Raw genomic sequence first — 15,085 nt, 5'->3', positions numbered from 1 at the left:
AACCACTGATAATGATCGACATGCCTGGAAATCCTAGACAATGCCTGGAAGTAGCTACTCTACAATGCCTGAAAGTAGCTACCGTACTCTACAATGCCTGACAACCCCTGAAACTGCTCGACGACCCCTGAAAATGTTCGACAATGCCTGAAAATATTCTATAATGCCTAACAAACCCGTCAACCACTGATAATGATCGACAATGCCTGGAAATCCTAGACGATGCCTGAAAATTATGGACAATGCCTGAAAGTAGCTAGGCCTACTCTACCAAGCCTAACAACCCCTGCAAATGCTCGACTACCCCTGAAAATGTTCGGCAATGCCTGAGAATGTTCTATAATGACTAACAAACCCGTCAACCACTGATAATGATCGACAATGCCTGGAAATTCCCAACCCCTGAATATGCTCGACAACCCCTAGAAATGCTCTACAACCCCCCGAAAAGCCGACAATGCCCGACAATGCCCGACAATGCCTGACAATGGGTATTTAGAGGTACCGAGAAAAAGACACAACTAAAGTTAATACAAGTTCCAAACAACACAATACAACAAATCACACAATACAACTAAATTTAATGAGATTTTTGTTTTTGTTTATCTTTCACCAGTTGATCGATGCGTGGCATAACTTTGCTAATCGCACATCTGAAGTCATGTCCAGGGGCATTTCGTCGGTTTCGATTTTTTGATTTGATGTTCATAAGAATAGAAAATCCTTGCTCGTAAGTAGAAGGAAAAATCAGTAGTTGTAGAACATCGTGGGAAGCTAGCGTTGGGTATGAAGAAGCCATACTAAGCCAGAAGTCTATTGCAGAACATTCTTTGCGTTGTTTTTTTGCTGTCTGATCCTCATGCACGTCTATCAGTTCCTCTTGTTCCCTTGTAACGACAGGTAGGTCGGCTGGGTCCACTGAGAAAAGATCTGTGATGTATGGGCAGCTTGTGGTATCTGGAAAGTAATGCTGCAATTCAGCAATTAGCAGCGAGAGGTGCTGGGTAATTTCTCTGGAAAAGTCATCACTGATTTCCATTTGAAGGGCTGACAGAAATTTAAACATACCACAGCGCTTGTTTTCCACACTTTTCCTCCATAATTCCAGCTTTCGGATAAAAGCTCCCAGTTTTGAAACAAAGTCTACGACAGTGCAGTTTTGCCCTTGAAATGACAGATTTAAATGATTGAAAGCTTCAAATATATCTGACAAATAAGCCAATCTTGCAATGAATTCCTCGTCCTCCAGATTGTTTTGAAATTCACGGTCTTTCTGTTGGAAAATTAAAAGTAATTCATTCCTCATGTCAAAAAGACGCTTAGTTGTATTTCCTCGAGAGAGCCAGCGCACTTCTGTGTGATAGAAGAGACAAGTGTGGTCTGAGCCGAGATCTTCACAAAGAAACTTAAACAATCGAGTATTTAAAGCTGATGTTTTAACAAAATGTACGATTTTGACTACCCTGTTCAAGCACATTAACAACTTTGCAGGAAGAACCTTTGTGCAAAGAGCAAACCTGGGTATGAAACAGTGAACACTCATGACGCGAGGTGACACAGCTTTGACATGGGCTTGAAATCCAGACTTTTTACCGAGCATAGAGGGAGCCCCATCTGTCGTACATCCGACAAGATTTCCCCAATCCAGTTCATTTTCCTTGAAAAAATTATCCAAAGAGTTGAAAATATCTTTTCCTTTTGATGTAGTGGACACCTCATAATTCAACTATAATTCCGTTTTTACAGCATCGTTCTGTGTAAAGCGGACGTAGACAAGCAGTTGGCAGCAGTTTGTGACATCTCTTACTCCAGCAATCACTTGGTCATTGATATCAACAGACATTTCCTCGATGCGTCGTTTCACAGTATTGTTAGACAGCGATAGACTATCCAACTTTGCCACTGAATCTTCTCCAATCAAGTTTCTGACTAATATCTTTGCTGCTGGCAAAACAGGTGACTCCGCAATGACATGAGCTTTTTTGTTTTGGGCCACCAGAAGAGATACTTCATAGGATGCCTTCACAATTTCGGCATTATTTCGGTAAAACTGGGCTGTGCACTGGCGTGTGCAGCTGTGCACAGCAGCATTGTATTAATAACAATGACAGCAGGGAGCAAGATCGACAAAAGTAGCTTACTGAGTACAGAGAATTTAGTACGGAAAGAAGTAAAAGTGTTGTTCGCATATTGTAAAAACTCAAAATTAAATAATTGTTGCAATAGGCCTACTTTATTTGACAATACTACTACATATCGCATGCAACAGAGAGCTGCTCGCGTACCACCTGAAAAGCTCCCGTGTACCACTAGTGGTACGCGTACCACCGGTTGGGAACCCCTGCCCTAACCCCTATCCCCTAACCCTATAACGGCAATGATAAGTAGGCTACAGCGCGCAATAATTTAAAAAAAAAACTCACCGAATAGGGCTCTCACCGAATAGGGAACTCACCGAATCGGACTCACCGAATCGGACTCACCGAATCAGGCCATTCCGATTTTAAACCCCCCCAAAAAATTGGGCTACTTTTGGACTATTTTTTGCATAAGCTTGGGCAATTCTTTATATTAACCTTTGGCAATCCTATTAGGTATGTAACACAGAACTAGTAAACTCTTTAAAGTTTAACCAGCATTGTAAACAGTTGCAGGAAGTATCAGTGGTATTGTGCGTTGCAGCCTAGTCAACACAGACATCTTCTCAACAATTATGCCCATTCCCAATAAACCTTTTTTTAGTAAATTGGTTAAACGAATCAATCGTATAATCGTATCAAAACGTCTGGCAAATAGGTGATTCGATTAACCGATTTCGTTTGGTAGTATGCATATTTCTCCATTTTGTGGCACCTTGGCCACATAGGTTCTCAATGGGCGGAAATGAAACTGTACTCAAATTTAGGCAATTCACTGGTCTACAAACAAAGATTTATTTTTTGCTCCATGAACTTTGAAGACAGATTTAGAGTAATTTTGGGGTGCTGAATCCGAATCTGACCTCAGATTTATCCTATCACGTCAGGTTTGTGAGATATGATAACAACAAATTGTTACTTTTGTCAAAAGTGGAAGATTTGACGTTGCGTTTACCACCAACACATGCAGTGCTATAACGAAAGGTTAGTGTTAGACAGGCCAAAACAACCTAAATAAGGTTACTGGACAAGCATTGCCATAGGCGTGCTTAAATCTTTGTGGTTTCATGCACAACATTGACGGGAGAGGGGGTCAGTTATACTTTTAGCCTCCCTTTTAGCTTGTTATGACATGACCTGGATTTCTGGATATAGCACAATGTGTATGTGCAATAAACGCAACGTCAAATCTTCCACTTTTGACAAAAGTAACAATTTGCTGTTATCATATCTCACAAACCTGACGTGATAGGATAAATCTGAGGTCAGATTCGGATTCAGCACCCCAAAATTATTCTAAATCAGTTTTCAAAGTTTATGGAGCAAAAATCGTGTAGACTAGTGTTATGATCTAACTTTTTGTCACTTATATCTATCTGGTGGTGAGGTAGCTACCTATTGGTGAGGTAGCAGATGCATTTAAATTGCCAGAAAACTATTTAAGTATGTAAACAATCCTAAACATTGTGTTTCTTGTGTTAACAGACCAGTCACTGGGTAACGTTACATAAATGTAAATATTTGATTAATGCTTGTCTTTATTATGCAATAATTGAAATGGTTCAGATCTTTGCTTATCGAAATGCTATCTTTGCCCTTCTGGTTTTTGTTCAAGCAAATGCTGTATCTTCTATTGACTTTCCTGGACATCAACAACTTGACAAAAGTGTAGAAGAAGTAGATGTGGTGGGACATTTACAACAGTTCGGAAAGCAAAGGCCTCCACTGGGACAAATTCCAGAGTATTTTGAAGCACTTTCTCCTCACATGTTTTGGGATAATCATGTGAGATTGTACAGGTATGTTCCGCATGTCATTTTTGTGAAAACTAGGGTTTAAGCTTGCATGGCTAAAAAAAGTTGTACATTGCTTGCACTGAGATCTGAAATGCCCTGGCACAACTTTTTAAAATGCTTCATACACAGCGCTAACTATCATCTTTCACTCAGGTCTAAACAAATTGTTTAAAACTTAATTACACAAATATATATACAAACCGGTACTCCAGCTCTTGTTGATTTTCATAGCCAGTACAACCTAAGCAGTCTTCGAAATTAGCATATTTTTACTTCGGCAAAAACGTTGCCGAGGCCAAACGGCAAAAGTTGAAATTGCCTCGGCAATTGCTGTGAACGTTTATTACAAAAAAATTGTAGGCTACCACAACATGTAAAACAAGAAGCGAAAAATATAATAGAGTAGTCTATCAAGACCGCATTGTTTGATTTGTTGTGATGTAATAATACCAAAAGTAGCGATAAAGCGAGCAACGCGATACGCACGCTGTTACAATAATTCATGTTAAATAACTCACGGGGAGAGGGGGGGGAAGTATGTTAATTTTGGGTTGATTCAACGTTCGAGTCAGCACAAATCGATTTAATTTTCCCAACCGGTTGTATTGCGTAACAACAATGCCCAATAAGAAATTTACATTTGTTTTACATTAATTCGACATCTAGCGACGTTGAATTATCATAAAATAGCGTTAATTGCTCAACCAGGTACCGGTAACAAATTAATAGGTCCTTGCGAGAAGATTGCCTCGATTTACGTTTTCATTTACATAGTTTCGGCACAATTGGAATACTGCGAGCAACACAAATATAATTATACTGTTTGATAAAGAACTAGTCAGAATCGGAATCATCAGATGCTGCATCGGAGGATGAGGTTGTCTCGTCATCACTGGAATCAGACACATCAAGAGGCCTTATTAGTAGAGTATCCAATTCCCAAGTCAGCATTAAAAACGCCTTTTTTAAATTTATATAGTTCTTTGTAAAATGTGAAAGATTTATTGTTCAAAGCCAAGAAATGGGCCATTTAGAACTTTTTCATGAGTTGGTCCCGTTGCTGCAAATTTAGCGCCTGATTATGGTGAAGAATGCTACTTTGGGTACTCGAAACAGCACACGCTGCATTCTCCCCTGGAGTCAAACTTTCGCTGCTGGTGCTAGTTTCTTGAAGACGCAAAACTGCCCGTTCATGAACGCGTGATGTCATATGATCGGAAGCAATACTTTTCTTTACTGCCGAAGTACCATTTATCCAATTTTGTACTACTTTTTTAACTGGGCCCCGTAGCTTTTCGAATTCCAATTTGTTTTCGTCATAAAATTCTTTACAAATTTTACAAAATGCTACACTAACTTTTCCTTCTGTCCCCTCTGTTTCATAACCTATAGCAGGTAAATCATTCCACTTTTTAACTGTATTTACCATGATTTATATTGGCAATGACACTGGTAAAGAACAAGCATTCAATGAAAGAATAACTTTTGCGTAACAATTAAGCCAGTATTTATAAGGTTGCAGACTTTTTTTATAGTTCACATGAGCATTGTCAGCGCATAAAATTGCACCTGTTGTTGTTACGCAACCAGACACCTATCACAAACCGCAATTAACAAAGCTCACTCTAAAGGTTAACGCGTTAACCTATTACTTACATGCGCGATTGTTTCTGATACAGCTGGACGAGATAACGGAAGGCGAAGCGCGATAAGGAGTAAATGCTTACAATAATTTGACGTTTACTGGCGTTGAATCAATGCAAATAGGGTGATATTTCTATAAAAGATTCAATTCACCCAGCTGGGCAGGGTCTGCTACTATTCGGCGAGTCCGATTCGGCTAATCCGATTCGGCGAGTTCCCTATTCGGCGAGAGCCTTTTTCGGCGAGTGCCCTATTCGGCGAGTTTTTGAAATTTTATTTTTGTAAGGGAATTATCGGGTACCGTAGCCTAATTATAATTGCCGTTTTTACATCGTTAAACGTTGAAATCGTGCAGAAAGGAATAAAAATAAAATGTTTGAACTATTAAATTAAAATTCGTTATGTCAGTTCAGTTGAGTTGTTTTTATTTCTGACCATCATATGAAAAACAATGCACGTCAACATAGTAAAGGTAGAAGCGACAAAACGCGAACGTTAAAACGTGCTTGTGACCGAAGTAAGTTATTGAGTTGAAAGAAATTTGGCACGGTCGCAACACCTTCAGAAAAATTTAAAAAACAAAGAAAAAAAAATGTTACAAAAAAAAAATCATGTTTAATGTCTATAAGTTAGTACTTTTGAATAGTTAAAATGATTAGTTTGGATCAACAAATGTGTGGCCTACAGCTTGGATTGAAAGGAAATTATCGGGTACCGTAGCCTAGTTATCTCGACCAGCGGAAATTGCCGTTTTTACATCGTTTTAACGTCGCTGAACGTTGAAATCGTGTAGAAAAGAGAACTTTGCTGACTAGGATACGTTGAAACTGGGAAACATTCACAGAAGCCCTTCGATTTGTTCTAAGAACCCATTTAGCCTACCAGTTCATTTGTACATTGATTCAACATCTGAATACATTATCTTAAAAATGCATAATCTTAAAAATGCAACGTATTGAAGGGAATCTTTTTTTTTTCCGGCAGCCATCGTGGCCTACCGAGAGCTCCTTCTCGGCGGCCAAATCTGCGTGCTTGGAGGCCAAAATACAATAACGATAGCACAGGTAAATAGCATTAAACTTGCAACAATGTTAAAATGATCACTTAGCGTTGTTGAAGTCTGGGCGACGTCCTGCAATAGAATCGTTGTACCACGCATTAAATGCTTTATCGGGATTATAATCCGGTATTGCGGGACCATCTAACGACCCTAAATTGTTTTAACTGCTCGCAACTCAGTAAATTGTTTCAACTGCATACCGCCTTTCATAAAACCTGACCATTTATTCCGTTATGATGTCACCATTGAGGGTGTGAAGTCACTAACCCACAGCGTTCTCAACTATGAAGACACGTGTTTTACCCACGGATGTCAACTAACCTAGTTCTCCTTTTTAACAACGATTCAATGTCCGACAGCGTTGAATCGATATAAAAACGACAATATTGCCAGCACATGTAAATTAGCACTTCGGATTAACACTTTGTTAAAATAAACATTGAGAATTGCAAACAAGACTTACAGCGCTGGTGATCGCAGCTGGATATATATTCAATACAACAGTAGTGACTATGATGCGCTGATCTAATTCTGCGTCACTCTTTGATACTACATATTTTCGACATTTAATCCACGATCATTTATTGCGAAATTAAATAATTGGCTAGAAGAAACCGGCAGCCAAACTTGGCCGACGGACTCGACGGAGTGGGTAGCACAGGCGGTTATTCAAGCACTACTTAGCGGCCATGGCCGCCGGCTGCTTTAAGGCTTGCAACGTATCCTAGTCATCAAAGTGATCTTTTCTACACGATTTCAACGTTTAGCGACGTTAAAACGATAGGCCACACATTTGGTTAGCCTTCTCATTCTGTTACTACAATGTAAAAATGAACTGTTAGGCTAACTGGGTTCTTGGAATAAATTTTTGCTGGTAGGGATAACTAGGTTATGGTACCCGATAATTTCCTTTCAATTTAAGCTGTAGGCCACACATTTGTTGATCCAAACTAATCATTTTAAGTATTCAAAAGAACTAACTTATAAATATAAACATGATTTTTTTTTGTAACATTTCCTTTTTTTTTATTTTCCCTTCACATCTTAAATTTTTCTGAAGGTGTTGCAACCGTGCCAAATTTCTTTCAACTCAATAACTTACCTCGGTCACAAGCACGTTTTAACGTTCGCGTTTTGTCGCTTCTACCTTTGCTATGTTGACGTGTATTGTTTTTGATATGATGGTCAGAAATAAAAACAACTGAACTGACATGACGAATTTTAATTTAATAGTTCAAACATTTTATTTTTATTCCTTTCTGCACGTTCAGCGACGTTAAAACGGTGTGAAAACAGTTAGGCTACGGTACCCGATAATTCTCTTTCAAAAATAAAATTTCAAAAACTCGCCGAGTAGGGCACTCGCCGAAAAAGGCTCTCGCCGAATAGGGAACTCGCCGAATCGGACTCGCCGAAGTGGGCCATTTCGGCTGGGCACGTGTCTAAGCGCCGGCGAAGTAGAAAGTAACCCAAATAAAAACATCAAGCAATAGTAAGATTGAATCAACCTCCTAGTCTGGTGTGGTGTAAGAAAATTAGAGTTATTTTTGTAATCTTGTGGTCCTTACAAGCGCTCGTGTGGCCTCGGCATTTTTATTGCCGAGGCTAATGTGCCATTCATGCATCTGCCTCGGCAATCACCTCGGCAGACGCCGAGGTTAATTTCGAAGACTGCCTAAGTACCGGTACCGCCTACCCTACAACCATAGGCATCGATTTTTTCTTAGAAGAGAGAAATTCTGGGTAGGCGAGAGTTTTCAAACAGATTTCATTAAATGTGTATGTTCCCAAATTCGCAATGGTTAGTCTTTCTCACAAAGACTGCGTTTAGCGTCGCTGCAGGAATTAAGTTTAACGCAGCACGAGTTCAATTGTAAAGTAGTCCTGATCAGAACAAGGTTTATTCTGTATTACTATTAACTGTAGTGTACGTTTGGCGAAAATGTACGGTATTCAGAACTTCTAAAATGGAAACAAGATGCAAATATTGGAACTGCTGGTGCTAGGAACATGAATTTGGTATCAAATGATGCAGAATCAAAATGTTTCTATCTGCTCTAAGATTTTTTGCCTTAATTTCACTAGAAAGAAAATTATAACAAAAACGTATATTTGACCATGTTTTGGACGAAAACGGTAGCGCAAGCACAAGATAATGGGTAACAGCACATGCTGTACTGCATATGCAGGTTACAGATGACTTGGATACTTTTGCTTATTGCATTTGCAATAAATATATTGCATAGTATGCATAATATATGGTATTATACACATGACGTAACGAATACAAGGTTTAATCGAGACCATGTTGGCAGTGGCAACCATGGTCTAATGGTACATTAGTGTGGCTGGTAATACAATATGGTGCTCAATGCTCATGTACAGCATATATAATCATGGAATAAGTAGACGTAATTGGTGATGGGTAGACTGTGATCTTCCATGAAGTCATTGTCAAGGAAATACTAGCACATAGATTGATATGATCCATACTGCTGCATGTGCTAGGCTACCGGGACTGCATTGAGATTACAGCAACCAGCACAAAAGGTGAACATATCAATCTAGTGGGAATTGCTTCTTGCTGTTAAATTTTTTCATAAATTGACGAGATCGCACCTTCTGATGAATCAGCCCCTTCCTTTTTTTAAAGCCTATAACAGATTCTTGCTTCAGTCACAAGCTTGACATGATGCAAGGATAATCCAGCCGCAGAGGTTCGTCGATGACATTGTCAAGCTGTTGATCTGTTAACGATCTCATGATAGGTGGTTCAGACTTATGAACTGTGTCAATCTTCACAAGTTGGTGGTATGATTTTGCTTACCGTAAGTATTAGGCTGTGGCTTAGAAGCCACCATGTATTGCAACACCTCCTTCGCTGGACAGGACTTGTCGTGCAAATGGACCCAACGAGGCTCCCTCGAATAATGGTGAGCTAGAGACAGGAAAAAGACCTCCCGGAAGACCAAAAATGAGATACAAAGATCAGCTGAAAGTTTCCCTCAACCATGCATACATAATGTATAATGTATGATACATTGATCTGTATTCATGGGAACAACTTGCTAGTGACAGATCACTCTAGAGAAAAAGAACTAGGGAAGGCACCCTATTTTCAAGAAAAAAAAGGATACAAAAAGCCCAAGAAAAATGAAACATTAGAAGAAAAAAGCTAAAACTACCACGCCCCCCACCTCCATACAATGTGCCTTTTGCCCAGGTCTTTTCCATCATAGACTGCGCCTACAAAGCCACATACGACACCACCAGCCAAAGCCAAATTCGGTTTAAAGCATGGCTTACGTAATACAGGCCTTGCCATCGCGCAGGCTGGAGTCCAAGCTGGAGGCGAACAAAAACTCATGTCTATGACTTGCTAAACACACTTTTCAAGGCTTGTTTGCCCATTTTGTTAAATCCTGCTCGATTGATACCATATCAGTAAATAATAATCTTTTTTTTTTAATTTAATTGATAAGTTATATGCATTCTATGTTCGATTTACAATGAATGACACATTTAAATAAAGCACATAGTAGAATAAAAGGTGTTAAATGAAACGGTACAAATGCACACAAGAAAACAATATTTCTTGTCAAGCATAATCTGCTATTAACGTTGATTTAACGTCAGTAACGTAAATACAAGCACAACACAAAAGCACAATGAAAGACAATATGTATGAGTCATTCTATTATAATATTATACAGTCAAAATTTTGTAACCCATCCTCTCAGAATTTCTTCATTTTTTAATATATTAGAGCTATTGGGAAAAGATGAAGATTGGCATTTGCACTGTCAAAATCCATCAAGCAGTTTTCAAGATATCAACGATTATATTTTTGCCACCAGAGGCGCTATTTTCATATCACAAAACAAAAATAGCTTAGAATTCTTATTTTGTATGATGCAGAAATAATAAAAATATGTATTCTTATAGTTTTTGGGGCAAGGAATTCAAATATGTTATTACATTTGTGAAAAAAGCAAAGAAAACACTTTATTTTATTGTACAAAAGTTTTGGGGTACTCCATTTCAATGCCCCATATCTCAAATCTGCAAAAAGATTTTTTTCCCCCAACTAATGCATGTTAAACTGTCAAGAAAAGCTACCTGCTTCATGTAGAAAAGTTTGATAAATACATTTTGTTGCAAGCTTCTGCAATTGACATCAATTTTTCATTGCTATATTCATAACGCTTTCAATCAATAGACTCGAAGTGTTATACAATTAAGGGCTAAGGCACTAATAAATCTAATGATGCTATACAGTAGTAGAGCGTAATGCATATGCCATAAATAGGGCACTGCTGATTATTGATTTTTTAATAAAAAATACATGATCACACAGCATATGCATCATGATGTCATAGTAAATGTTCAATTAGATTGGTGACAGATTTTGATTTAAAAGACTTTTATTAAGTGCATCAAGTGCACCTTCGTTATTTGTAATTGCAAATTCTGATCTGTCAGTTTCAGATGTACTTGATGATTAGCATGCATCATCACACTCATCCGTGTCAGAAGGGTTGCCCTTGGCTAGAATATCAAGCTCTGTTTTGCTTGTCTTTGGCAAGTGATGCATAATTTCAATCTGGGTGTAATTGCATTGTGAGTTTTTATCAAACTTCTTGCCATGGGTATTTAATGTAATTGATTGGCGTGCTTTGGGAAGCTTAACTCCATAATGGAGTTGTAAGAGATTGCAGCATCTCGTTTGTCTCTTTTCACATCGTGCAATATGTATACTCAATAAGGATAAAGGCATATCTTTGCACTTAGTCGTAAATGCAATCTTCCACTTTGACTCCCGCTCTCCATTATGCAAGTTCTAGTTCATTTCGTTTCAACTGTGCAACGGGTAACAATTCTTGTCGTTTGGTATACCACGTTTTATGACATTCATCAGACTCCTTTGATTTTTCAATAAAGCCCTTCTCCAGCTCCATAACTTTGACACATAAATTGTAGCAATAATGTTGTGTATTGTACAGTATGTTCTACAGTAAGTTATTTGCCTATTAAATTCCTAAAAGTCATGATGGTAACACATAATACATTGAGCACTCTGAAAGCATTGATTACTATCATATACAGCAGTAGTCACAGTCTCATTAACGACCAGAATTAAAGCAAATAGCCTTGCCATTTTGTTGTTGATGATTTAGCTAGCTTTCTGTATTTCTTAATAGGAAGTGGCTATTTTTCCACACTTAATGCCATTGTTACAATCAGGTGTTGCCAGAGTTAGGATTAAAGTTAGGAAGGTTTAAGGTAGGGTTTAAAGTTAGGAATAAGAATAGGGTCTTAATCTTTGCCCAGGACTAAACAAAATTTCCAAACTACAAGTTTTTGTTTTCAACAGCTTTAATCTTTTCTCAAATTTGGGCAGAATTCCTTTTCTGGCAACACTATTGAGGCTATTATTATACTATTGTGTAAATATAACCACAGCCTTCTTAATAACTGAATAACTATTACTAAATTGATTTAACAAATTCTGTCAAGTTTCACAAGTCATTCCGTTTATTGTATGAAAAAACTGATACATTCTTGCAATGAACAATAGACATTCATATCAAGTAACCAACTGCAAAAGTTTACAAGACTACACATTTATCATATCTTTGGCAAGAAGCAAGTAATAATTGCAATTCATCACACATTTACGCCCCATTATGAATTAATTGTTATTAAGTTACCTAAATATAACATGCGAGTAGTTAATTACAGTATATGATTTTATTCAACCATAGGCTTACCTTTTAGGTTCCTTATAGCCTATTAACCTATTCCTGATCAGTAACATATAAAAAAACTAAAGTTTTAATCTCTTGCTTTGACCTAGCCCTGCGCAAAGATACTTTTAGGCTCTTGGTAAAATTCTCTGTCATAAACAAACATGCAGAGTAACTTCTACTCTGTAATTTGTTTATTAAAATTTTTATCAAATTTTGATTGCTGAGAACCTGGCTGTATCTATAGTAGAGAAGTCCTCTTTGATATTTTGACTGTTCAAGATACAGCTATAATGAAAAAACTACACCTATCTAGCAACTTAATGATTGTGAGAAATCTAATGTACAACAGTTAGTGACTATTCACCAGCTACAACATTAGCTTATAACATTACCAACATTAAGAACTTGTATTAGTAGACAATACTTTGCTGCTGTAAAAAATTCACATCTTCTAGCTTGCAGCATCGATTCCTGTTTTCCCAATCATTATCTTCACAAAGACCGATTCAACATGTGGCATGGTTGTTAAGAACTCGAACAAATGGCTACTTTAATACACGTTTGTACAAATTATGCTTCTAAAAGTTACACATATACAGTAATAAATAAAACAATTGTTCAAAATAAAATAAAATCAACACTACATTGCTATTTCATAACCAAAATAAGAAAAACGCCCGCTTCTAGTTAGTTGGCTACTTTCGTAAAATATTTTCTGAATCAATCATTGTGACGATACATACGAGAAATACTACGAGATCGCGGAGGAGCAATTTTTTTCTTTCTCTTTATTATCTTATCGAATCTGAGAGAACTCTTCACTGCAAATAGTTCAAAAGCAAGCTTCGCCTCCAGCTTGGACTCCAGCTCGCACGATGGCAAGGCCTGTATTACGTAAGTCTGGTGAAATTTCCTTTCTCAGTTTTTGATTTTCATCTTCTTGTTGTGAGGAGCCAACATGATTCTTGCTTTGCTTTTCCTGTGCTTGTGAACGTAAGCAATGGATTTGTTGGACTGTTGCTCTTCTAACTTGGCAGTCTTCATCACCTAGCATACCAACAATGACATTTTGAGGGTGAGGGAAAAAAGTATTTTGTTGCTTTCCAAAACCTTTTTGGATATCTCTTGTACTTCTTGGTTTGGGTTCTTCAACATGTTGAAGAAGTTTTTTGACCCATCAGATGATGAATTGTGGTGTTTTATTTCAAGCCAGGATGGGAAGCAAACAATAATGCAGTACTCAGACAAGATCAGGAAACTTTAGGAAGGGTTGATCGCAGAAGTGTATTTACAAAGTAGCCTACAAACAAGTGTTAGCCACCTCGGTCCTCGAATGACATAATTCCCCGACTGACAAAAACTGCAAGTCTTCATCAACATGCCCAAGCATAACAGCCCAACACATTCTGTACTCTGGAGCCGTAATACTGGTCAGAACTAAGGTTATCGATCACACTGTTGGGCAACACGCGAAATTTTGAATTGTGGATTGATTTGAATTGGAAAATTTTACATTTACAATCGCTGCCTCCCAATTCCTTTCCAATGATTCCAGAAAAAGATGAAGGGGTGTTTGTTGTCCCATCTAAGTTTGTAAATATATGTTGTATAGGGAGATCGTTGCAGTGCAAGTGCAAGCTTGTCATGAAGTTCAGTATCTGCAATTGCCTGCAGCACACTTTTTGCTACAGAAAAGCAGACTTACCATCCATTGCACATGCAGCAGTATGGAATGGATCATATCAATCTGTGTGCTGGTATTTCAGTGTACTGGTAGTGGTATTCATGGCATATCAGTGTCTACCCAATACCCATCACCAATTACGTCTACCAATTTCAGTATTATATATATATTCTGCATCATATATGTCATATTTTATGCACCTACTCTTTGAATAGGTGTCCAGTTAGTAATCCCCACACCCACATCGTACAGCAAAGTTGTTAATTGCTACTGTGCGTGTACAACTGTACAATGTACATGACATGAGCACTATAGTGTATTACCAGTCACACTACTGAACCGTTAGACCATGGTCGCCACTGCCAACATACTCTCGATTAACCCTTGTACTCTCTACGTCATGTGTATCGTATATTATGCAATTATGCATACTATACCGTATATTTATTTCAAATGCAATAAGCAAAAGTATCCTAGTCAATAGTCATCTGTAACCTGCATAGTGCATATTCAATACAGCATGTGCTTTTACCCAATACCTTGTGCTTGCGCTATTGTTTTTGTCCAAAACATGGTCAAATATACGTTTTTTGTCACAACTTTTTTTCTAGTGGAAATAAGACAAAAGTCTTCCTAGAGCAGATAGAAACATTTTGATTCTGCATCATTTGATACCAAACTCGTGTTCCTAGCACCAGCAGTTCCAAAGTTACAGCCAATTTTAGAATTTTTAGGGGTATTCCCCATAAAATGAAGGGTAGCACGGCCAATAAGGGGTGCAACTCCCCAAAACCAGTTCTGTTATTGTTTTTTGCCAATTTGTCAAGGATTTAGACCCCCTTTTATTGAATTTAAAAAAAAAAAAATTTTCACTCCACCCTATTGTGTAACAAAGCACTAAGTAATAATATATACTCATTACTCAGGCTTGGACTTTATTTAGACTTGCAAACAGTTGTAGGATTAAGCCACACAGTTATGAGGCCCAATGCAACCGAGTTCGCACACAGACA

General features: G+C 37.9%; 2 protein-coding genes across 3 annotated transcripts in view; one reads left to right on the top strand and one right to left on the bottom strand.

The window, feature by feature from the left end:
- Positions 1–580: 580 nt before the first annotated feature.
- On the bottom strand, positions 581–2,833 carry LOC145768985 (zinc finger BED domain-containing protein 5-like). Its single transcript, XM_082580586.1, has 3 exons — positions 2,811–2,833; positions 1,808–2,075; positions 581–1,657 (listed from the first exon to the last, which is right to left on the bottom strand). Exons 1-3 carry the CDS (start codon positions 2,831–2,833, stop codon positions 581–583), a joined length of 1,368 nt encoding a protein of 455 aa, XP_082436712.1.
- Positions 2,834–3,629: 796 nt separating this feature from the next.
- LOC145769367 (uncharacterized) overlaps positions 3,630–15,085 on the top strand; it is an 82,403-nt gene continuing 70,947 nt past the window's right edge. For both annotated transcript variants that reach the window (XM_082580984.1, XM_082580983.1), the window contains exon 1: positions 3,630–3,937. In XM_082580984.1, coding sequence (XP_082437110.1) covers positions 3,696–3,937 — 242 coding nt within the window. In that variant the 5' untranslated portion in view covers positions 3,630–3,695. The remainder of the gene's footprint in view (positions 3,938–15,085) is intronic.

This window comes from Aplidium turbinatum, chromosome 4 (assembly GCF_918807975.1).
Source record: "Aplidium turbinatum chromosome 4, kaAplTurb1.1, whole genome shotgun sequence".
NCBI lineage: Eukaryota > Metazoa > Chordata > Ascidiacea > Aplousobranchia > Polyclinidae > Aplidium > Aplidium turbinatum.
The sequence above is the reverse complement of the archived record's forward strand: the minus strand, read 5'-3'. Positions and strand labels throughout refer to the sequence as shown.

Bases quoted from the DNA above. Each gene is read 5' to 3' on its own strand.
- LOC145768985 (XM_082580586.1), bottom strand. From the start codon at position 2,833: ATGCATACTACCAAACGAAATCG. The intron at 2,076-2,810 runs GTTAATCGAATC...TGCTGTGCACAG, and splicing joins CATACTACCAAACGAAATCG to CTGCACACGCCAGTGCACAG. The intron at 1,658-1,807 runs GTAAGAGATGTC...AATTTTTTCAAG, and splicing joins ATGACCAAGTGATTGCTGGA to GAAAATGAACTGGATTGGGG.